Genomic DNA, 26178 nt, shown 5'->3' with positions numbered 1-26178 from the left:
GATGTTTATGTTTACAGCTGTTTATGTTAGCTTGTCTCTGATTTAGCAAGGACTGTTTGGCTAAGACATATTATTGTGTAGGAAGTGAGTGACAGTGAGAATTGAAATCTAGGGCCAAGCTACAGAGCAATCCGCAATTCATGCGTAGGCACTGAGTCAGTTTACTGCTAAGCTTTTCTTAAGGTCACATCGTCTTTCCAGACTTGTGCTCAGCTCAAGGCAGTGGCTACATTCTCATGCAGAGTCTGTATACAATATCTCATTTCCCCGTTGTAACTGCAGTTGAATACAGATGTACTGAGCAGCTGCATTGGAACAACATGTTGGTTATGTACCAAAGAGAAAAAAATCCTGACGGTGTCACCATACAGGCAGAGGATTCTAAAAGGGTTTTTACCTGGATTTCCTGCTCCTTTCTGACTAACTTCAAATGAGTCCCTTTAGTCTCTGTATCCCCATGGTAATAAAGATAGCTAACATCCTTTGTAAAGGGCTTTGTTATACAATGATGCTATTGACATTTCCAGGTACTTACATCATCAAATTACATAGTAGAATGTGACAAAGAATGCAAATTCAAGTGAGATTATCTTTTTCATGGATGCAAAGAGGAGTAGTGCCCATTTCATCTTTTATGATTCAAAGAGGTAGAAATCCTTTTCTGAATTTCCCAGTATTTGGGGGAGGAGAAGAAGAGAGAGAAGATGAGTATACATCCCGTCTTTAAGAATCTAAACTAGTAGCCCTTGTATCACTTCCATGCCAGGAGGATTATGTCTCCAGTCACTCTGAGGAGAAAGAGAGGAGCATCTGGATCAGGAGGCTTCACTGCTCTGGGTCACTCTAGCTGCAGTCAAGGCAATTGTCCCATCTCTCTCCAGTAAGGAGACAGAGGCCTGGGAGGACAACCTGCTGACCCAGGCTCCCACACTGCCCCAGCCTCCTGTACCGCACTGCTCTGGATACAGAAACTGTGACATGCATTTAGGTGATCCTGTGCTAAATGAGGCAGCTGCATTCTACATGCTTTCTAACCTGCCACGGTGGTTCTCACATGCTTAAGCAGACTCACTTTGAATTGGCATTTGCCTTAAAAGTCTTACTATGGCAAAGCATCCGAGTTGTCGCTGAATCACAGTGCCTGTCATTTGTAGATCCCTTCATAAGCATTTCCTAAAAACATCTCCCAGACTGGAGCTATTGCAAGAACTGGTCCTGCGTTTTCATTTCAATTCTATTTGAAGTATAGGGCAGGAAATGGGGAAAACCCATCAGTATATTGCCCCTCATAACAGTAATTATGAAGGGTTATTAATATTTACAAACTTTTTAAACTGGCTTATTTACTAGATGTGGCTCTGGGAACTCATCTACAAAAATGTCAATTTATGAAGCCCACAATGTACATATCTTCATCTGAATTATTCACATAGGTTGATACAGTTAATCTTTTCTCTAGCTGAGGTTTAAAATTGGGTCAGATGAATTGTGTTACTAAGCTTCCTTTTTCCTTCTGTAGCCAGTGACTCACTTCAGTACAGAGGACTTTATTTTAGTTACCAAATCTCTGTGTGAAGAATCTCATCTTTTAAAGTTCTTTTCATGACCTTACATTCTTGTTGTTTCACGTCATGCTGGATCTCCTGCTGGACATGTGTGTTAGTGGCAGCCTAGTGGAATTTTTTAGAAATTCATGCAATTTTTTTTTCTTCACTAATGACAGCAGATAATAGTAGGTTTGGTGTTAATACAACTCATTTATAACATTGTTTTTCCCTTCAGGCCTTAAGCACCAATATTTCTGTTAGTGGAAGCTGAGGGCCTGATACATCTGCTATTTTTCCTCCTAGATAAGCACTGCTCCAGCATATTGACAAGGAAATAACTCCAGAGTGTGCAGACAGCTGTGGTTCTTAGCACTCTCTAATATCCTTCTCATGGTACAACTGTATTCTAGTCGCATTGCTAAGCTCATATACTCATCCTGTCATCTTTGCAACTAAGGGTACCTTATCACAGCAGGCCTAAAGAGATCACTTTTCTACTTAGCTGAGATTTATTAAAAATAAATTTGGGCCTTTTAGCTTACCTCAACATTCTGATTATCAGCACAGTTCTATGAATGCAGATCTCAGAGAGTATCTTGGCCCTTTCACACAGATGAGTACCAATGTGCTCTTCCTTTACACATATTCCAGCTTCACTTTCTCGCAGGAGATTAGACAGCAGCAGAGTTACAGTGCTGTCAAAAGCAGAAAACGTGGAAACAATACCTTGCTGGCAAAGGAAAATTTTAAAGGAGAAAAGCTTTTTATGTTAAGTCTCATCAACATTAAGAATATGGTCCACATGGCTGTGTTAAAAGAGCATGAATATGTAGAACCTTGGTGTGTTCATATGAAAAGAAAAAACAGGCTAGAGAGCAATGAGTGGTCTCAAACTAGAGTGTCATTTACCACTCCATTGAAGAAGTGGAAAGATAAAATATTTTAGCAAGTCTCCAGTGATAATATTTATGTAGAGCTTAGCCTGCGGAACTGCTGACCTGCCTCTCAAACTGTAGACAAGATCACTAACTGAGAACACAGCACTCAAATTATTAAGCAGTTATAATGATCTTTCTTGCTTAGGTACCATTATTCCAACCTTTTCATACATGAAAAGAGGCTTCCTGAAGCATGTAGGTAGGTGATGGTTTTGTATTGTTACATAAAAGTTTGATTTTACAGTGCCAAAACCAGCATAACTACATAAAATTCAAAATAACAATAAACATGGCATAGTGCTGCTGAATATGAACTGCCCTGGGTGTTCACACACATTTGATAATGTTTTTCAGGAGAAGGCACTTGGACTTACATTGTATTCTAGAGCCCTATTTCTCCACTCAGTCTTATCAGCAAAATAATATTTTATTTTTTCCACCAGATAGTATCAAACCAAGTTTGGTTTGCTTTGATTTGAGGCAGTAATGAGTCAATTACTGAAACAGCTATGTCTTCAATACACATGTATTTATTGCCTTTATTATTCACTGAAGTTACACGCTGACCTACTTGAAGGACCACCTTATCCCAGGGGTTTTTCAAGTGAATTTACAAGCAGCTGCCACCTTTTTTCTTTATTCTTGTCTTTGTCTGATTTTCAGTGCTAAGCTCAGATGGTAAGTATCATCTGTTAATATCTAACAGTATGGGGTTTTAACCAGCATGCATTTCAGGACCCAGGTTCAATATTTACAAAATAAGTGGTCCTTTATCAGCACATATCTCTGTTTCCAGCCCAAGGATTACGCCACTTCGCTCTCTGGTTTATACAGACAGGTGAAGCAGCCAGGAAAAATGATTGAGATAAGAGTGAAGGCAATCATGGAAAGAGAAAACATAATTAAATGGTTTATGGGAAAGGTTCCAAAACATGGGGCAGAACACTAGCATCTACTGCAGTTTTTCTACAGCAGAAACAGATCGGATGTTTTTTGCCAATTGATTTGTGAGCAATGTATCAGGTTTATTGAAAACAAAGGAGCAGTCATCCTGTTAAAAAGAGAGGAATTATCCTATTGAGAAAGAAAAAGAACAGACCAGTTAGAGCACAGAGCATCCAGGCAATGGAAAGCTTTACAAACCTCATCTGTAGCCAATGTCATGAAGCCTGAAGTGAGGCCATATGGGATCTATTTGATTAGACTGTTGAAGTGAAAAGATATTCACTCTCTGGGCTGTGAAACCAATTAATATACAAATTAAAGTTCCAGTTTTAATTCACCAAAATATTTTCAGAAAATTTAGCAAATGCCTTCATGAACTTAAGGACTGGGCTAATAATAACATAATGAAATTTATCCCAGCTAGAAAGAAATACACAGGATGTCCAGAAAAATAACCCAGATTTCTGCACCCTGTGAGTGTTGCAGAAATGAAAATTATCTCTTTTTGATATGGAGAGCTATTGCCTTGCAATTCTTGATAAAGCAAGATGGAGAGACCAATTCAGTACATGGGGGGGGTCTATAATGCATAATCTAGTTTAAATTGTACCACATCATAAGACTAGAATTTAAAATGTCATGAAAATTCATCCTTTTCCTCCTGTACAAAACTCTAGACACAAACCACAGTGAAGACAACCTCTGAACACTGAGAGACAGTAGCTGGCACTGCTGAATGCACAACTTTCTCCAGCAAGGTCATGGACATGCTGGAAAATTTTGCTTCTATAAAATTTTATTGACTTTCAGCTTCTGATAACACTAAGTGATAGCACACTGAACTCTGGCGTTGTGCCACAAGAGACTATTTAATTCTGACAGCCAAACCCCACAGTTTGCTGAGTCACAGAAAACTCACAATGATAAATCTGTGTAAATGAAAGGCACCTTCTGTCAAAGACAACTTTGTAATGTAACTTTGACCAGACTTCAGTTTATCTTCTGTCTTCCTACAGGGGAATATAATCAGAATATAACTTAGAGACAAAAATACATGTTCTGCATGTGAAGTTATTTGAAAACCCTCTAGTTCACCTGGCTCACAACCATTCCTTAGTTTTCCTAGTGTTTCTATAGTGAAAGGAATAAAACAGCTCCAGGAGTAATACAATTTAATTCCACTTGTTCTTGTTGCACGGTCACAGGTCACACACTGTCAGTACACTTTGGCGGAACAAAGAAAATGTAGACTATAGCTACTTTATAAATACATTTTCCTTTTTGCTTGCATGACTTTGATTTCTTTATGACAGAGGGTGACCCAAATTGTATTCTTCAGTAGGAACAGGTAAGTACTTGCTTCTGGTTTTTAGTATTCCTGTCACAACTTTTCTTTCAAAATGAGCAATGTATTTTTATATGCCCCAGTTAAAACATGCAAATAGTAAAACATATTGAAAGACTCCTTTATTTTAAATATATTTTGGTAGTTAGAGGTGAATGACCCAAGATGTCATTCACCACTGGTCAAATTTGAGCTTACAAAACGCACTTATACAAAAGCAAGAATGAAATGTATTCAGTTATATATATCGTAGAACCATTGAATGCTATTTGGTTGGAAGGGACCTTCAAAATCATCTAGTTCCACCCCCCACCCCCCCCCCCCCCGCCCCCCAACCTTGGCAGGGACAACTTCCACTAAACCAAGTTGTTCAGAGTCCCATCCAACCTGGCTTTGAACACTTCCAGGGATGGGGGACCCTCAGCTTCTCAGGGCAACCCCTCCCCAGTGCCTCACCACTCTCACAGTAAAGATTTTTTTTCCTAGTTTAATTTCTAAGCCTACTCTCTTTCAGTTTGAAGCCTTTCCACCACGTCCTATCACTCCATGCCCCTGTAAAATGTCCCTCTCCAGCTCTCTTGCAGGCCCCCTTCAGGTACTGGAAGACTGCTTAAAGGTCTCCCTGGAGGCTTCTCTTCTCCAGGCTGAATGACATCAACACTGAACCTTTCTTCAGAGGGCAGGTGTTCCAGCCCTCTGACCAGCTTCTCACTTTAAAACTCAGTCTCTCCGGAGTTCTGTTCCTGCAAAAATTAGCTCAGCATAGTGAAGTTCTTCAATGCTTCAACTGACCATTCACAAAGACACAAAGTCCAACACACTGTCTCCGAACACCCTCCCAGAAAAGCTATCCAGGCTATTTTTGTGCCATCTGGGAAATTTTTAAAAGAATATTAAAAGCCCTAAGATGTTTTCTTCTCTCTCCATGATCATTAATGGTAAAGAAGCTGTGCTTACTTTTTTTTCCAAAATCATCTCGGCTAGACAAGCATATTCTTAAAAATGTTTTCTCATACAATCAACTTCCAGAATATGCTCAAGATTTCTGTACTATTCAAACGAGCAAAGAGCCTCAATAGTCTTATTGAAAAAATGTTTAAAAGCTGGAATCTCATGTGCTGTATAAAGCAAGCCTCTAATTACACAGTTGAGATTAGTGGAGAAGCAGTGCTTCATTACACAGGTCAGAGAACATCTTCCTTCTCTCCCTGACACGGTGCCTCTGAGCAATGTGCTCTTTGTGAGGCTTCCAAGTACAGTGGCTGATTTCTCCTTCTCCTTTACAAGTCCTTGGGGAACCAAGCACTGTTCTTTCTCGATTTGCCTATGAGTGACCACAGAATGGCCTCTTACTGATTGTACTTTAAAAAAGCAAATCTTAGATCTGTGATTTCTTTGGGGCTTGTCCTTGGCAAGCTGGCTTTATATTATTTAGCAAAGGCAAACATTAAACCGACATCCCCTCTCAGTCCTACACTCCATGTGCATGAAAACTCCTTCTTAACTTCTTCCTTAATTTTTACTTGTAATGATTAATGATAAAGCAAATTAAGGCAGAGCTACTTCACATTACGTGCAATGTGTATATAATGAAATAGGAGACAATAATTTAACCCACAAAGATCCACTATCACAAGTGCAGTGACTCATCAACTTCCCAAAACCATGATGAAATCTAGCACAGACTCTAACAAAGCAAAATCACAGCCTAATATAAACTCCTGCAGATTATACGTATTGGTTTTAATGCCTTTTCTTTATGTCTAAGCACAACATCAGAGCAAAAGTAGGGAAAGTATTTGTTTTCAGGTAAGAAAATTAACTATCCCATGCCACAGCCCACAAGCCCAGATGGATGCAACATGTTAGCGACCCAGGAAAAAAATTTCATTCTAAGATCCTCTTCAAAAAAAAATTGAATATTTATGTCAAAGTGTAAATATTTCTATTCTGTAGTTTGGAACATTGAGACACAAACATAATGAGTTATCCAAAGTTCCTGAGGAAGCCTGCAGTAAAGATGAAAATCTAGACTTTCTGACTTCCAGTTCACTGATTCTGCCATGAGACTTTCCTTTTCCATGTAATAAGAGTAAGTGCTTTACAGATCCAAGTCTACCATGAGTTACATTTATAGAACACATGTAATATACAACAGAATTTTACATTGCCTTTTATTTTACTTATTTTATTTAGACAACACTATGAGAAACAGATATTGCCCAGAGGTGTGCAGCTCCATCACTGGGAGAACAGACGGTGATAGTGCTGAAGGCACTCTTGCTCCTAATGTGTTGCAGCTGTGTTAATTACCAAAGAGTGGGAACAGCCTTGCCCTCACAGCTATGGGTGATAAAAGAGTGAGTTCGGTAGTGGAGTGGTCAGTCAGCTGGAGTCTGCTGGCCGTGCTGCGAGGAGGAAGGGACAGGAAGCAGAGAGCTAGAAATGAAGAGAGAAGAAAGAGCTGGAGCTGTGTGGGGTTGTTCATAGCACTGCAACATAGCAAAGATATGGAAGACCTTTCAGATAACATGGGACTGCAATGTAGAGAAGGTATTTTAGGTGACAGGGTACTGATGCTTGAAGCCCCCTGAAGTTTTTAAAGAAGCACTCTTGAGTGCTGTGGCCATCTCGACAAGGATGACAATGACAAATGGTGACCCCGGTGTGATACAAAAGCTGAATAATGTGATATAACAGTCAAAATGAGGTACCCGGTCTGGAGTGATGTGGGGTCCTAGTAACTGGCAATATTGACCCACTGGGAGGAGAGTGGGGGGTGGGGAGGCAGCATTGGTGAAGCTGAGAGTGGTGTGTGGAAGCAACAGTGATGTCCAGACCTGGTTGTCTCCTATCAAAGCACCTGGAAGCAGGTGGGCCACCAACTTGTAATAATGGGACATAAACTTATCTAAGGAGTGTCATGACCACCCTGACAGCAACATATAGTGACACCGGACGTGATTGGTAATTGAGGTGCAGCAGAGATGGAGTCCAGCAAAGCTGAGAGCAGCAGGTGAAGCTGCCAGTCTGGACTTGATTTTGACACCTGGAGTACATGTGAGCTGCTGGAAGTATAATGATGGGGACTCAAGTATCAGGAGAAGAAAATATTATACATCTATGAAGCATAATGGAAGAGCAGAGCGATGATTGGTTATAGATACTGGAAAGGAAAAATGTAAAGGGGATTAAAGCATTCATCAAACAAATAATACATGGCAAAGACTCTGTACATTCCAATAGAGAGAGCATGTGGTTCTGAAGATTTAAAATACTGTGTATGAATATCTGTGTGGTAACATGCATTTCTAGGACACATTCTATATTGATGACAAACTGCAAGCCAGCTTGACTGTGGTGTGTCAAGCTCTCCAAAGGACTGGCATAGAGATTGGCACTCTGAACTGTTAATGGGGACATGGGACTCATGTTGCTGTTGATTATCTGTGTGCACTTAACCAGCAAAGACCAACAGAAGATGCTAGAAAGGCAGTTGGAATTATAGCAGTTTTTCAGAATGTCTAAGCAAGGTAAATTGAACCAGGAGACAGCAGAAGAAGCTGCAAAAGAGCAGGAGACTGCCATCTCTGAAACCAACTTGGACAACTGTGCTCTTAATAAACCTGAAAGCTCAGAAGTAGAGGAGGAGAAGCTCAGTGATTCCAAGACAGAGCTGCAGGTGTTACTGCCAACAAAAAATTGTTACGCAAAGCCTAAGAAGAAACGAGGCGCAAATCAGCAGAAAAAGTGATCCAAGTCAGGAGCTAAGGGAAAACTGGTATGGAGTCTTGATGTGTGTGAAGAGTCATCCCCTCGCCCAGGAGCAGAAAATCTTCATGACAACCAGTTTTGGTGGGCTAGCCGTCCTGACAAGGGAAGATAGCTCATCTAGTAACAGAAGTTACCAGCAAACTGTCTAAAACAGATTACTAACTTGGTCTACTGACATAGGAGAGCAGATCTCAGATCTTTTAAGGCAGACATTTCAAAGCTGTCAGCTTAACCAATGTGTAGTGAGAGCTTCAAAGTATTTTCCACTGCTTCCATGTGATTTACTCAGTACAAGGTACTTATTTGCTAGTAAAACATGTGTTGTATTTAAACATTTATATAACTTTTAGTTCTAGGAGAAATATGTGAATGTCGTAATGTGAATTTACCTAAGCATGTTTTTCTAGAAATGCTCAACTTTATAATTAAAAAAGAAAGGGGAAATTGTGGGAGAACAGACAGTCATAGTGCTGAAGGCACTCTTGCTCCTAATGTGTTGCAGCTGTGTTAATTACCAAAGAGTGGGAACAGCCTTGCCCTCACAGCTATGGGTGATAAAAGAGTGAGTTGGTGGAGTGGTCAGTCAGCTGGAGTCTGCTGGCCGTGCTGCGAGGAGGAAGGGACAGGAAGCAGAGAGCTAGAAATGAAGAGAGAGAAAGAGCCAGAGCTGTGTGGGGTTGTTCATAGCACTGCAACATAGCAAAGGTATGGCAGACTTCTTAAATAACATGGGACTGCAATGTAGAGAAGGTATTTTAGGTGACAAGGTACTGATGCTTGAAGCCCTCTGAAGTTTTTAAAGAAGCACTCTTGAGTGCTGTGGCCACCTTGACAATGATGATGACACATCACCAGATGCAAGCAGGCTAAACAGTTTCTCCAGTGACCAGGTAACAATTAGCTATACTTTTTTTACTTGCCCTCAAAGCCAAGCATTCAATTAATTCATCAGCTACCACTAGTCAGCCACCTTCTTTGTTCTTTTTTTAAAGCTTTCATTAAAAAAAAAAAAAATCAAAGGACTTGTGAAAAATGTAGTCAGAAGAAGCCTCATCTAGGACAGCACTTAAAATTGATTTCCAATGAAATCATGGCTGGGCATGACAAGAAGGGTAGTAAGGGATTATGTCTCTGTGACTGACTCATGTATTTTGCTGTTCTTTGAAATCAAGAGCATTGATTTTTTTTTTTTTTTTTTTTTTTTTTTTTTTTTTTTTAAATAGTTTTACTTGGGTTTGCTTCCAGCATCCTGCGATTCCCCAGGGCCCAGGAAGATACAACGCTTGACACACAGGGAAGTGGCTGAAAGGTCAGTGAGCTCAGTACACATTGGTACTGTGCTGCTGCTATATTTGCCAAGATCCAAGCAAATTCAAATAAGAAAATGATATTTGAAGAGAATTTTACCTGAAGTTTTTCAGCCTCCTGAAAAATACCCATCCTTTCTAATCTTTATTTATGTATTTGTGCACAGAGAGTCCATACAAGTTAAAATAGGCTGGCATCTGGGTTTTCCCATACTTAGTGTAGCAAACTCACTCTAAGTACAAGGCTAGCTTTTCCCTTAAGTTAGTGAGACCATCCAGATCCATAGGCCTGAAGATCACAGGGACACAAACTGGCACTGACACCCAACACAGTCCGGCCAGCTCTGCGTAACCAGCTTGTCAGCAGCATTTACTGGCCCTGACAATGGCAAATCCCAGTTTGTACCCCAACACTGATGGATCTTTTCCCTGAGCCTTGCAGTTAAGCCTCAGGGCAAAAGGTGGCTCAAAAACCAAATGTGGAATAATTTCTGAAGTCAATCTGAAACAAGTTGTGGCCTTAGCATTGACTGAACATATATCCCAATCTAACCTCCACTCTTTCATAGTGAGATATCCTAGCCTGCCACTGACCTGACAGAAGAGCATCTCTGCCTTCCTTGCAGATGCTCTCCTTTGCCCCGGAGCTCTGTGAACTCAAGCCCCAACTTGAACTACAGCCTTTGTACCCCACTTCTCTTCCCCAGAGAGGGTTTTGCCCCATTTTTTTTTCCAGGCCAGATAGAAATTAGAAGAAGGTTTATGGTGGAGTTTGGATTACTTTGTACGTTTGCATAAATCATGATTTTACTCAGTGTAGCTTCTCACCTTCATCCTAGCCAAAGCTGTTCATAACCTAAAAACTGCTTTAGGATCAGCTTTTTGCCTGAACTCTGAAAAGCTTCCCCACAGTAACCTGTGATGAACTCAAGCTTTGCCTTTTTTTGTCTAGAGGTCTAACCCTACTTTATCTACTATGTTACCCAGTGATCCATCTCAGAGCTTATTTCCTAATGACACTGGCTCACACCAACTCTCAGCTTAGTTTAACATGCTCTGTTAATTGTTATATGACTTTATAAATTTACACAAACAACCTCTAATTACATGCATAACTATTTACTTCCAGAAGGTTGCATAACCTTAATTTGGAAGCAAATATACAGCCATGAGCACCAGCCTTTCATATCTGCCTATCTTGCTGAAAACTGTTTTTTATTAAGGCAGAAGTGCCAAGAGAATTTCAAACATGTTAAAATGCTCAGAGCTTGGCAAGAATCAGAGATTTTATTTGAATTTCTATGAAAATTAACTTATTAGTTTTGCAGTAGGGATACAGAGATGTTTCAGACGTGAGACAGTGTCTCCTGTGCACATGTACTGTCTCATATTACTCTGGATGCCACATTTCCATCTAGCCTCAGAAGGCATTATTGACTAACTGAAAAGTAATAATTGGAAAGGTTTTATGTGGCAAGGCTATTTCGATCTTATGACAAATTGGCCTGTTTTATTTTCTTCCTACATCTAACAAGACTAAATTATATCTAAGAGCAATTGATAATAGCTGAAAATGTAATCTGTTATAAGCAGCAGGGAGCAATGTAATCAAATGAGGGAAAGAGGTGAGGCAGTCTCTGCCTGTCTTTGGAAATGAGAGTTTGCATATGAACACTCAGACACCTGTGGAGACAAAGTGAAAAGGTTTAAATCAGCATGATCATCTCTGGATTTAAACTTATAGGTCACATTTAATGGGAACACCTCACCAGGATACCAGAAATCAGCCAGACAGAGAAGCCCCTCTTCACCTGGAGCACAAGGTCATTCCAGAAGAACAGAAGGACACTATGGAAGAGTCAGACACTAAGGACTACACACACATGAACCCCAGGACAACTTCCACACGTTTTGGAACATGACAGGGAGATTTCAGCTGGGGAGCCCATCCTGAAAGGGACACCCTGCCATGCATCTTCAGTGAACTCCTCACAAGAAAATGTGGGCTGTTCAGAGGCAAAGAGCAGAGAGCCTCAGTCACCCAGGTTGTCACAGATTGTAAGTGATACCTGCAGTTTTACCAGAAGTTCTCAGAGAAGTCTGCAGGCAGGTGGCAGGCATGTAAACCCAGGCATGTAAAATCAGTCTGCAGTGCTCACAAAGCTGGCGACTCACCTGCAGCAGGAATGTCACGGGGATCTGAAGGCAAATCACCCTTAGCCCTGCCAAGGCTGTCCTGCTGTCTCTTAGCTTAGTGAGGAAGTAAACACTGCAAACAGCAGGAGCCTCACTGAGAGAGCAGCAACTGAAGGGACCAAAGTTCAGGGTCACTCAGGTGATGGGAAGTGACCGTGCTCTGCTACATTCACCTCTGTGTAGGTAAGTCATGGCTTTCAGATAAAGAATAAAACATCATCTAGTTAGACCTTTATTTTCTTTTCAAATCCAGATTTTGGCAGAGAAAATCATCAGTAACTCAAAATCCTGGCAGCTCATGCAGTGAAGAAGTTTGGTGCCTGTCCTGCTGCCTTGGGGGCAACAGCTGCTTGGTTCAGAGTAGTTCTGTGTGATAAAGCAGTGTGTCAAGTGCACAGCTGAGGCAATAATAGCCTGCTGCTGATTTGCAGACTATGAGCTTGCATATAAGTAGCAAATAAAGTGGGTTTATTTCCTTTAGGGAAGTATCTTTGCACCTGATAAGCTGTAGAGGTGGCCACTAACTGTGGAGTAAAAAAGTTATGCAAGGTATTTGTTCCTAAAACTGCCGGACTTGCCTTTTTAAGAACTGCAATAAATAGTAAAGCAATTTAGATAGATTTCTAACTGCATCAAACAGCTCTGCAGTTCAGATTTATGTTCACAGCATAATTTTATTCAGAGGTAATTATACAAGACATGTATGTTCCCAGGAAGTTTTTCTGTGATGCTGGTTTTTTGGTTTTTTTTTTTTTTTTTTTTTTTTTTTTTTTTTTTTTTTTTTTTTTTTTTTTTTAAAACAAAAATTGCCATGCAAAATTGACTTGGGAAGCTGGGCTTTCCACAAAACACTTCAGCTTCTTTGACAATGAGCAGAAAATGGACAAGAATGAGGGAATAGTAAGTATTCAAACAGCTGCATATGCTGATAATTAAAAGATTGATTGTCAATGAGCCTACAGTCCACCACTTCTGTAAAAGCAGGCAATAGCAAATGAAATTAGCAGGTCCCCGCTGAAAAGTGCCAGCTGCAAATAGACTGTCTGGATGTTGGGAAGGATGGGGGTTTCAAGAGGGTTACAGCTTTCACAGTAAAATACAAGGCAGAGCAGTACCATGATTTGCTACAAGTATAATGACTTAGCAGCAGGCACAGATCACATCATGCAGTGATGGAAAGAGCCAACGTACAAAACTGCTGGACTCTGAGTGTGTCCAGAGGGTCTACACATGCTCCCTTGCATGCACACACACACACAGACAGACATGCTGTGGAGAAAAGGCCCAATTAGCATGACCAATACCAGTTCAAATCAAGACGGCATTGGTGCATTTCTCTGCATCTGCTGCCAGTATACATCTGGTAGTAATGGAGGATAAATATGCTTCTTCAGCTATTTTAAAACATTTATTTTAAAGCCAACACTGATTAAGTTATGCTGAACTGCATACGTCACTGCTTTGGAATATCATTGACTGACAAAAGGAAACCTAGCCCAGGGTCCCAAAAAAGAAAATTGCTTGGCCACCTCATAAAGCATTGGTGTAAAAAAAATTGTGTAGCAATATACCCATGGTATTGCAGATGAGATCTTGCCCATCTTTAAGCTACTTTCAGTATGACAGTGTTAGAGACCCACAGGATCAATAAAATACTGATTTTATATCTTTTCTTTTGCCAGGCTTGGCAGAGAAAAACTGTACTGCCATTGGAATTGTTTCAAGGATTACAATTAAGGAAACATTCAAAACACGAAAGCTGATCATGGAAGAAGCCACAGAGACAGGGGTGAGTAAAAAATATCCATGCAGGGGGAAAAAAATTATTATTCAAGCAGTTTTACCTGTCTTGTGAATTTCTGATGTTCTGAATATGCTATGAGTCAAGTGATGTTGTCTTTCTGAAGACAATAAAATTTCAAGGGCTGTGAAGGGGAAATCACATGGTTGCTATGATGATTTGGATCTGATCCATTATTTACATGCCATTTCCCTTGGGAATGTAATATAATAAAATTCCATTAAATGTGATGGACATGGAAAACATCCATAAAGAGAAATGCTTATCTCTCCAGAATGTTTAATTGCTGCCATGGGTGGATCTTTGTATCAATCTCTTTCACCTTCAAGAATAGCCAGACTAGGGTGTGAACTTGTAGCAGTTGTACAGTTTCTGCACTAAAACATGTGAAACTCTGTAAGAAGCATGAATATATTAACTGGGCACCATGAACCAGTACGATATGAGTAACACACTCTTATATTCAAAAATGCTGTTCCCAACACAGTATTTCCACCACTTTCTTTCAGACCCAGTGAAACCTGGCCTGTATGTAAGACCTAAGTATGAGAAATGTATTTACCCAAACCACAGAGAGTTTTAAGTGGTGTGATCTTGTTGCTTTTTGTAATCCCCAAAATTAATTTACTTCTTGCTTTTTCTTTATGAATAATTGTGCACATTACACAATTTACAACCATTATAAAAAAAAGGGGAAAAAAAAGGAAACTAAAGAAAACCCTCTAGAGTGGGGAAAACCCCAGATGTTCTAAAGGCTAGGCAACATTCTAGCAATAGTCTTAGTTTTCTTTCCATCTTTAATTTTTGTTCTAACATCAATTATACTTGTTATCAAGCCACTGCCTTACTTTTCTGGAACACAATCCATTCCCAGTCCTACAGTCATTGTGGACCATTTTCAATTAACAGAAAGGGCTTCAGAGGAGTTTTCTAGGTCTGCAGTATATCCTCCCTCATTAGAGTATTGACAAGAGGCATCCATGCAATAACCAAAGCAACACCTAACTTTTTTTCCATTACTGACCAGGAATCGTTCTCAAGACTGTTCAGGCAGCTTTTACAGAGACTGCATGAACACATACCCTCCTTTCCACTGTCAAAGAAATACTCACCAGCCTCCAGCCTGTTGTCAGAAAGTCGGTGGAATGTTAAGGTGTGAGAAGCAAGATGCTCAGTAGTAGCCAAGTCAAGGCACTGGAGATCTCAGCAGTTCCAGCTGTGGTAGCAATGGACTGTGGACACTCACAGAGTCACCTCAGGCAGACAAGGGATTTGTCTACATTGACCAACACCAGCTTGAGTATCAAAAAGCAAAATAACAGCACATGGTTAGATTTCTCTCTACTTAATGGACCTGTATAAAAAGCCACACATCTTTAACCCCTCATTAATGTGCTATTTCTTTCATTATCTGCAAGCAGTCAAATTCATCCTTATCATACTAGTAAAATTATAATTGTTAATGTCTGGAGACTTTGACCTATACAGATTATAATTACAAAGTTCTCTGAACTGTTTTGGTGCAAAGCATACAGTGCAGGTGAGAAGAGCAAGACACAATGAGTGGGTGTCTGAAGTGCCAAGCTCCATTGCTCAGAAGGTACAGAGCAAAATCATGCATCTGCCCAAGAGAAGGGAGCAAATGCAACATGACAAATCAGTGCAGTCTTCCTGATACTGTTCAGCATTTCCATAGACTTTTCTCCAGAGCTGAACTCTCTCTCACTCATATACTATTTGTGTATATCAGACAGCTTTCAGAGACACTGTTGTTGTGTTTCCTGATTGCAGATATTAGAGAGTGTTCCAGGAAAGTAGACGTGTTGCCCATTTTCCCCTGTTCCTCTTTGGTTCGTTTCAGAGCAGTTATTTCCGACACTGACAAGTTGCTACATTGAAGTATTAACTGTGAAGCCAAAGATATCACTCTATGTGCCATCCTAAACCAGTGAGTCAAGTCAACTGTGACTTGAGAGAATGAAGGCTCAAAATCAAGAACAGCATGGAGAGGAGCAAGATGGAAGGTTTGCCAGGGTTTTTAAAATGTATGACTCTACTGCCTGAAGTTCCTTACCAGCACAGTATTCCAACTTGATACTAGTAGTCAGTATGGGCATTATAGTCAGTATTTGGATTAAGTCAACTCAACTTCTCTTTTAGGACACTTGTTTTATCTGTTTTTTTCCTATATTTTCAACAAGTGGGATTTTTGGGACACTATGAGAAACTGAAGGAGAAATTGTATGAAGTGATCAAAACAAAATTCTCTTGCAAACTGGTGTTATTTGAAACCTGCATTTATTGATGCATGGAAACTATGTGCCTAATTTTACTCCAACACAAAAAAAGTAACAATCTTACTTCCACTAACTATCAAAAACTGCACAATAACTCTGAATAATACTACTTTGCACAGTATATGCAAACACCAGAACATCCAGCAAAGATCTGAAAGTATCCCTGTAACCTAATTATGAGTATACAAACCCCCCTGTTGGAGGTGTATAAACTGTATTTCAGAGCAAACACTTAAAGTAACTTGGTGAAGGATATACCATGCCCTCCTGAGAACGCAGGAGTTGAGAACATCCAGCCCCTTGCACGTGTAATTTAAGACTGTTATTGGCTCTGTGTGTGACCAAAGTGAACAAAATTTTTTTTCTTTTTTTAGTAAGTTTGTTTATGCTCATCACCAAATGGCCCAAGAAGATGCATTGTCTGCTCAGCAGTGTTATTTCCTTTTCCTGTAAGGTTTGTCACACCGTAAGAACATGGCTGCATAAACCCAATGGCTTCATATCCTTTTTATATAACTCTGAGATCCTGAAATATAAAAGTAGACCCAAAATGGTGAATTCTATATTCTCCATGTAAAATCTGAAAGCAGCCTGAAAGCCATCCAGCAGCACCTCTACATAACTCTACACAGAACCTAAGCAAGTCTGATGCATTAGCCTTACATTCCATATAGAATTTTTGACAAAGTTAAATCTCTTTCACAGCACAGGTGTTTCGAAAGAGAATGTAGTTTTGAAAATGTCTTCATAAACTATTTATAAATCAAACAAATAATAGGAAACCCATTCAGATAAACTGAGTTTGCTTTACGGGAATGAATGGCATTTGAGTGATAACCATTTCATTTTTATATTTTAAAAGTCTCAGTGGACTTAAAATCAATAGATTTCACATCTAATTCATTTTAACACCAATTTATAGTTTCCAAATAAAATAAGAATACTGTTGATTTCTAATATATCTTCATTTCCTTTCTATATTTATTAATAATAGGTATTCTATCAAATAATTATCGCACTTTTTATTCTTAAAAACGGATTTATTTTATAAGCCATGTTGTATACATGTTAAGTTACTCTACATACTATGATATTTTGCAGCAGTTTCATAAATTAGTTTTCTAAAGAGATTAGGCTGTTCTCTGGACTCCAGAAATAAACTCCTCAAACAAAATGATGTATTTTTCATCAGACAATTACACCCACAGTGGAAGCACTTTATTTTTCCAGAGCTGAAAATATTTTGAACAACTACTTGTCATCAGTATATGAACTATAAATATATCATGCAAAGAAAAACTAATTACCCACATATCAAGTGAAGTGAAGAGAAAGCCACATGCTCCTGTTGCTGTTTCAATTATCTTGAATTACCTATACCCTTGAAATCCACTAAATACCTGATGTGGATATCTTGAATATATTTGCCTGACTGGACCTGTGACATAGCTGGACATGCCTCACACCAGCTGGGTTTACCTGAGATGACTCCTGGCTTCTACGTGCGTGAGGAATGGGAGAAAGAGCATCTTAGGGTGAACTGCCCCTGCCATGGCATGTGTCCCTTCCAGAGCATTTCTCTAGTAAGCAGGAACTGACACCATCCCCCTGTTCAGAGTGAAGGGACAACCCATAGATACTCAGCACAAGTGCTAAAGTGATGGGTATTTGGCACCAGTGAAAGTAAGAGACAGAATAAAACTCAACAGAACACCTAAGAAATACCAAATACACCCTGTTTGTTTTGCCAGTTAAATTTGCTGTGGTCAGCCTTTCCTGACCATGCTCATTGTATTCACAGCAGGCATTCCCACTTTGGAGCAGGAAGGGTTACTGGTGGGAGGCTGGGCAGATGGTTACGCTGCTTTGTTCTTCCTGTTTTTCAAATACGTTTAGTACGTCTATCTATTCTGAAAAGTCCATAGACAGCTTTCTGCGAACAGGAATAATCCTATTTAACTCTGCAAAAATTAATATTTTGGCAGTCTATGAGTCTTAGAATTTCTCGCAAGTTTATTTATTCTAGTAGATTATACCATTTGCTAACTCCTAGGCAATCTATCTGTTTAGATTTCTCCTAGAGTGTCTCATTAATGCAGGCATGGGAACAATGAAAGTAGGCAGTAAAATCAACCTGTGTTGTAGACAAAAGGGAAGTTTTATAATGCATAAATATCTGAGTTCCGAGAAAGGGAAGAAGTAGTTTTAACAGGCTCTTAAAACCTACCTGAAGAAAAAAGGAGGTATATATGCTAAAAAATAACATTTTCTGAATAGGGTAGACAGTAGCTGCTCTTTCAGGATATGAAATGCAGGGTAGGTGTAAGAGACTTTTCCTACTACTGCCACATACACTATGATGATGTGACAGGAGAAGCTAAACCAGAATATTTTTGGTTTCCTTTAGGATTCAACCATGACTGAAATTGCCCTCCTTTTGTTCAAGAAACGCTTCTATTTAATATGCAGAGATATATTGTAGCTGGAGGGAAAAAAATAATCCAACACACAGCATTTGTTTGACTGTGAGAAAGACAGGGTGGTCAGAGGAGGGTAGAGCAGCATCACAGTAGTTGTCCCACTCCATCCTGCCCATCTCTCAGCCTAAGGACAAACAATTCTAGTTCAGTGTTAGAGCAGAAAATCAGAACTTAACTCCTTTGCAGTCACCCAAAATACCATTTCTTTCTTGCCTTCTGATCATGAACAGCTCAAGCAGTTCCTGTGCCCTCTCCCTCTAAAACTATCCCTGTTTATGCCTTGTGCAAATTTTTCTCCTAAGACCAGAGTCTGACCCCACCAATCCTATCTGTGGTGCAGTGCCTTCTGCACCTTATCCTATTTCAGTCTAGGTAAGTGAGATCCTGTGTCTGGGGCTCTAAAACCTTGCCATCTATTATAGTGTAGGAGACAATCCTCCATAAAACTAAATAACCTAAAATGGTTTTGAGCTTAAATGCAAGTATATATTATCACACATAATCACAGTAAGCCTATGAGTGTGCCAAATCTCCTCCCTTCTAATATATGGTGGGAATAAATTATTTTTTCAACAAGGTAAAATTGAAATATTATTAACGTCCAGGCAATGTGCTGGTACCAATTACTTTTTTCCTTGATATCTGGAAGTAATATGAACCCTATTCAAGGTCTTTCTGTGGGGAGGTGAGCTGTAAAATGGTAATTTTAACAGAGAGTGGATAACAATTTTGGTCTTTTCTCCTATCATGGAGAAAGTTATATAATTTCCTCCATAATAGAAAGGTCTTCTACCAAGAAATATCATTTCTTTTAAAAACTAGTACATAGAGGAAAGAAAGCATTAATGAGACTTTGATTGCAAAAATCTCAGCTATTGCTATTATGAAATAATCTTTAAAATTACTCACCTGTTGTATCTTACTTTTTCATCTATTCTTAAAATGAAAACTGAATCAGATACTTAATATACTTCATTTGCAAAGCTGAAAAGACATTCTGGAGAAACTTCTGCTTGCTAATGGGGAGCTGTCACAGTTGCTACACTATTTGTCACTAGGCATAGCTGCATTGCTGGCACACCTAACCTAACCTAGCTCCTTCTGCAGGAAGCCACATCCAGTGGCACAAGCCCAGATGTCTGGGAATGAGTCTGACCAAGCACTGTGTCCTACTCAGCACAGCTGAAGTTGCCGTTGGGTTTATTTGCTGGGACTGAACATGTGTTAACATGTGTTATGTGATACATACAGCTGTAGCTGAGCTGGTGACTGTCTGTATTGTGCTAAGGGGTACAGACCCCTTTATGGACAGCTTTGGCTGTGAATCAATGCATGGCAGTTCACTAAACAGGGACATAGCTTCCAGTCCTTGCAAACCAAGATGACTAATTGAATTCCTTCAACCCTATTATGAAGCAAATTTTGCTTTACTGTTTTGCATTGGGTTTTCTTTCCCTTTCTTTCAGAGCAGATAATGTCTTGTAGAACAACTAAAGCAAAACTTATCCACAAAGATGGTATAGAAAGGGTACAGGAAGAAAAGGTAAAGAAAGAGCATGACATGAAATGATAATTAGAGATCTTAGAGATATCAGCTCTGATGACTTTGAGGCAAGAGGCTCCCAGAACCACAGTGCATGTCTGACCACATTACAAGAACTTTTTTGCACCTCTCAGCTACACAGATGCACAAGGCAAGAAAAACAGGAGTTCTGCAAATCAAGAACCTTTGTCTTTTACTAAACTCAGTATTTCCAGATGCCAGCAGTCTGCCAGTAACTTACAGAGAAGACAAAATAGGACCAGGTAGCCCCAGAGCCTATTCCACAGCACCACCTGCAAGCAGAGATTGGCAACACTGACACATCTTTAGCCCAGCTGGTCTACTACGCTTGATGTCGCCAAATGCTTGCTTCTTTCATCCCTCCAGATGAAAACCTGGTGATCTTGAGGGTCCAACTGCACACTCAATTAGAAATCAGTCACACACACAAAGTCTCTGAGGCATCAAAGCTGTGTACCCCCTGACTGCTGACTCCCAAACTTTCTGATCATGCAGAGAACCGTGAGGCCAGGGATCTACCCAGCCAACTTCCCTAGTCCTGGGACACCACCCAAAAAGTAGTGGGAAGGGAGGATGAGAGATTTGAAAACTTTTCATGGCAAAAATGTTGACTGAGACTGAAAAGCACTTGATTCCTTTCCATGTATATCTGTGCATTTCAGGTGCATGTTTCCACTGAACAACAGGGAATCAGCCTTTGTGTTTCAGAGTAGAAGTGGTCTTTTCTGTACATAAGATTTGTAGACATCCCCACCACAATTTTAAGAACAGAAAACATTACTAAAAACTTTCCAGTAGATGGCAGGGTTACGATGTGACAACGCTGAAAGTCTGAAGTTGAAAGTGCTTCTGGATAAAGGTTCAAGTACTGGTTAAGTAAATTTAATTAGCAGAATGAGCTAATAGCAGAAAAGACATAAATACACATTGCATTAATTGATAGAATGAGACGCTGTAAATGTAGAAGTTATATTCTAAAGTAGTGAAAGATTAAAGCTCAACATAGTATTAAAAATGAACTTCATTGAGATAACCATTTACACTACACGACTGACATGACGCAAACCACAGTATTTAAAGGGAGAATCCACTGAAGTTACCAGCCACAGAGTACAGTCAGCAGAAAAGCAAAAAGCCCTTGAAAATTTTACTGAAAATGATCAGCAAAAGTGGTTTTCAGGACCAAAACCAATTCAGTCAGGCAGTGTAGTGTTTGCCTTTTCCAGGGACTGTGCAAAAAATGAGTACCCGTTAAGGGAATTCAGTACTGCTTTTGTCATCAGTTTGGGAAATCATGACCTCAGCAGGGTAGAGAACAGTTTCACAGGTTGGGACTCCCCTCAGAAACAACCAGGAGAAAAGCCTCATGTACCCTGAGGATCTCAGAAACGGTTTTTTACTTGTCAGGAACCAAAAAACTTAGCCCAGGATGACTGGCGGCAAATTGATGAGGTTTCAGTTTCTTAAAAGTACAGTTATCTGAATTTACTTTTCCAGCCAGGGCTGTAAGATATAACCCACTGAATTTCAAACACAATGACTCTAGTGAGTGACTTCCCTTGTAAGTGTCCCAAGGTTGTATGGTGTTATCCTTCTCAAAGGACAGATGACTTACATGAAGTAGATGGCTATAAATGTGGTCACTCTGTTTGTGTCAACGCTGGTCTGAGAACATTTGTGGGCAACTGCTAATGTCAAACCTCTGTACATTGCAGGCAAAATTAAATGACTGCAGTGAAAAAATACCAGCCTACGTTTTATACGTTCTCTTTAGCAGAAAATATTCAGATATCAGAGACCCAATACTTTTATTTCTCATTTGGGGTATGCCAGTTTTGGCTTGACTCACTGAAATTACTCATGTATTTAATTTCACTATTCTACTGTGGAATTATAAGATTAGTCGAAATACTCTATTTATTCATAAAAAGAAGTTCTTTTTGTGAATATCTAATAAGAAAATGGAGGGGCTGATGACACGTAGTTTCTGAGAGTAAAAGGGCCCAGCCTGGCACACCACCTCTGTCAGGACATATTCTGCATTTATTGCACCAGTGCCTCTAAGCTCTGCAGACCAGACTGAAAAGCAGAATTCTCATTTCTAATGATAAACAGTATATTTAAAGACAGATTTCCTACTATTTCCTGTTAAAATATACTCAACTTCCTCTGGTAAGCTGAATATATTATTAGTATTATTGAGTATAATTATTAGCATTATTAGTAATATATTGAGTGTAATTATTTATATTATTAGTATCTATTGAGTATATTATTAGTATTATTATTATTACTGAGTATATTTAGGATCTCTAAAGAATATAGCTACATCACTGAAAACAGTTTTGAGTTTTGTTTTTATTTTATAAAGTCCTTAATAGTTTGTTGTCTTATTTTTGCTTTCACATATTAACGCCTGATTATATTATATTCTTTAAAAGTTTCATTTCATAGCCACCTTATTGATGATTCACACCTATTGATTCACCTTGCTTCTGAAAGCATTTGCTGATTAAAAATTACAAAACAATAAAGAAAAAAAAAAAAGTATTGTTTGATGTTCTAAAATCCTATTGAATTTTTGTGGTTGGATAAAACACACAGAGCTTGACACATTCCTGAAACTCGCACTCTGCTGAGACTATAGCATAAATGGTAATATTAACATAATCATCTTGATCTTTTTCCCAAAGAATAACATAACACTAACTGTTCCAAGATCACATGTCCTTTCTCCTCCTTTCAGCCTCATGAATAATTTGGCTCATCTTTCCCACTGACATAAACATTGAATCTTGCTGAAGGTCATGCAACATGCCCAGTACCTTTTCATTCAGTCACAATTCAGCACTATACTCTGTGCCTTGTATTATTTTACACTCATGACATGCAGTTGTAGATTGTTTTCACGGCAGTGTAATGCCTGATAGCCAGTTCATGCAGTGAATGGTAAACACTGACGTTTCAAAAGCTAATTAGTGGTGAAGATTTGTTTTTTATTGCCCTATCTCTGTTTATTCAGCTGGAAAGCCATTGGCCAGGCAAGGTCAGCAAAGGTGATTAGAGAAATGATCTTCGTTTCGTACAACAGAACATTGAATTCAATAAGATTATTTGGTAAGAAAAGAAAATATTTAAAGAGTCTGATGCATCTGACATTATTAAGGTAACAGTTCTTAGGCCTTTGGCTCATCCAGCATCCCCACTCATCCATTTGTCATCCAATATAATCTCTCTAAAAACAAAAGCTCTCAGGTTTGACAGAGAACTGAAATTCTTCTATGTCTAGCCCAATGACTTCATTTCCAGCCTAGGACTTCATCTCACCAATGTTCTCTGAAGCAATACTGTCTCCAGTTTTCAGTAGCTGGAAGGAAATGTGCGGGAAATCATGGGGCAGGGAAGTGGTAATGAATGCAGAAAAAGAAAGGAACCAAAACTCTTATCTGTATGAAGTATTCTCAGTTAGCCTCAGCTTATACATGGAAAGTTTTGTGCTGGGGGGAGGGATGGGGATAGAGAAGTTCTTACCAGACCTTCTTTTATTTCTTCATGTCCTAAAAAGTTTGGTAGCCTTTTCACAGTGGTGCCAAACCCTCAGAATCCAGTTTTCTGTAACATCATTATGGAACTTTCCCTTTAGATCACAAGAGGTGTGGATTTCACCCTTTCCTCAGCTGCCAATAATTTATGCAGACATATCTGCCCTTGCCTTAGCACCTCAGCACAGCTAGACTTTCTGCAGCACACGTCACTGAAAAGCCTGAGCAACAACACTCTCAACACAGCCACAAGTGCATACAGAAACTGTCCACACACAAGCTGTATGACAGGGAGAGACCTTTCCATCAAGAGAATATACTGCAAAGCCAGGAGAACCTCAAAAAGGAAATTCAACCACAATAAGCTGTTAATTTCAAGAAAAATCATATATGCATTTACATGAGAAAATGTTACAGTGACCACTTAATCAGTGGGTTTGTTTCGTTTACAGACTGTCTATGACACATTTCAGGAAAGAATTTCCCCCAGAAACAAGTGACAAAAGTGGGTCACTGCAGAAAATGTCATCCTCAAACAAGCTAAGAATTTTTCCTCCTCTGGGAGAAGCAGAGGAGGGAGTCGAAGTAAAGATATAAAACAAGTTACTTTTGAAACCCCATGTCCTAAAAAAATAAAGCATAAGGAGGAATAAAATGTAATTGGTCATTCCTGTCCACTTGTAGAAGATAAAAAAGAAACCACCATAGGAAAATAACAAATCCAGAAATGTAGAAGAGAAATAGTTAGCACTACGCGTTATTATAAGGTACAAATAAAAACCACCAAAAGTTCATGAGCTTCATGCCTAATACTTTTTCATTTATATTGAGTTCTTTCAAAAGGTAGGGAGGAGAAACAAGAACAAAACACAAGCCACAGTGCTCTGGGACACATCGGACTAAGATACTTCTGAAAGGACTAATACAAAGCTAGGTACCAAAAGAAGGGTGTCATTGCAGCAAGAATGCATGCTGGGTAAAATAAATAAATCAAGTGCTTTGAACTGACACCCAAGCTGTCTCGTTCAAGGTAGGAACACCTATCCCCTCCTGTGACACCTCCTCCCACACCATTCTGGCATGTTTGGTGCTGGCCAGTGGTTCCCAGGAGCATATGATTTCTCCATCTCCATCCCAAGATCACTTCCAAGCCTTTTAGTTGTCCACATCTTTCCCAAAAAATGGCATGCTGCTCAACAAAGAAAGTCTAGCTTGGAATTTCAGTCTTTCGGATGGGAATAATGTGATTAGAGATTATAGTGACTAAAGTAACAATCTTGGGTAACAGATATACCTAAAACTAAAACACAGTTGGTATTTCAGAAAACAATTTAAATGAGGTAAAGTAGCATGCTGAAGATATGTATACTAATAAATAATTATTTTCTCATCAGTATTCATGGAAGATCTAATTATACTTGGGTCTAAAAATTTTTTAAAAGAAACAAAAGAGTAATGTTTCCATACTGAAACAAGATATTTCTCATAATCAAAATTTTCTTTTTACTTTATTAAAATTAATGTCTAAATGGAATATCCCCTCATGTATCTATGTTGACTGGCATATTAAGACAGCTGGTTTGCTCAACACTATTTAAAAACTTTTCCTTAAGTTTCTCTGCGGTTACCTGACATTGTGGGGCACACAAGCTTGTCTCAGCCATTCCCATATGCCACTCCGCCTAGTGGATGGAGGGACTGTAACCACACAAAATGTACAATTTAATCTTATCTTAGATTTTTAACTGCATGATTACAAGGCTTCCCTGGTTACATTGTTCAGATAAAACTATTAGCAATAGCAAAGTTCTGTTTGCTCTAAGGTATAAGGCTGCCTTTAATCAAACAGTGTTATGGTTTTATAGAAATAGTTCTACAGTACTAAGTATAAAATGTCAGGGTTTACTTACAGCAGGTATTATTTTAAAAACCCAAAACAACATTGCCAATTTTATCATTCATGCACCTTCATGTATCTATAATAATATTATATAATGATTTAATCTCAGGTAAATTAAGGAGCTTTTTATAGCTTAGCCAGAGCTAGGGTGCACATCCAGAAGATCTTTTGTAGTTTCTGTGCAAATCAGTCCTCTGCATGCAGCTGGTGCAAGCACTATTGGAAGGTGGGATGGAAAAATGCCTCACTAAGTCCACACACTCACTTGACAGGTGATAGTGATCTCCCAGGAAAGGGCATGGAGCAAGTAACGTGGTGGATGGCTCCAGCAACACAGGCTTATGTTCACTGAAACCTGAGGAGCCTGAAAGGATAGACCCTTTTAGAAGGAAAGATGTGTGACTTTTCCAAATAACAAAAATTCAGCCTCGTATCACACACTGATCTGACAGGCATACAGACAGTGGCAGCGTGGTGTTATCAGACTTGAAGGAGTTTGTAAGACTGGGGACTCAACTATCTAACTGCTCTATCATTAACTG

General features: G+C 39.3%; 1 protein-coding gene across 1 annotated transcript; it reads left to right on the top strand.

The window, feature by feature from the left end:
* Nucleotides 1–7169: 7169 nt before the first annotated feature.
* LOC120752823 (cAMP-regulated phosphoprotein 21-like) lies at nt 7170–11152 on the top strand. Its single transcript, XM_040064471.2, is given in 2 exon segments — nt 7170–8844; nt 9773–11152. A coding segment is annotated over 1 exon segment (366 nt). The 5' UTR covers nt 7170–8295; the 3' UTR covers nt 8662–8844; nt 9773–11152.
* Nucleotides 11153–26178: the final 15026 nt, after the last annotated feature.

The sequence above is a fragment of the Hirundo rustica genome, chromosome 5 (genome assembly GCF_015227805.2).
Source record: "Hirundo rustica isolate bHirRus1 chromosome 5, bHirRus1.pri.v3, whole genome shotgun sequence".
Classification (NCBI taxonomy): domain Eukaryota; kingdom Metazoa; phylum Chordata; class Aves; order Passeriformes; family Hirundinidae; genus Hirundo; species Hirundo rustica.
This window is presented reverse-complemented; position numbering and strand designations above follow the sequence as displayed.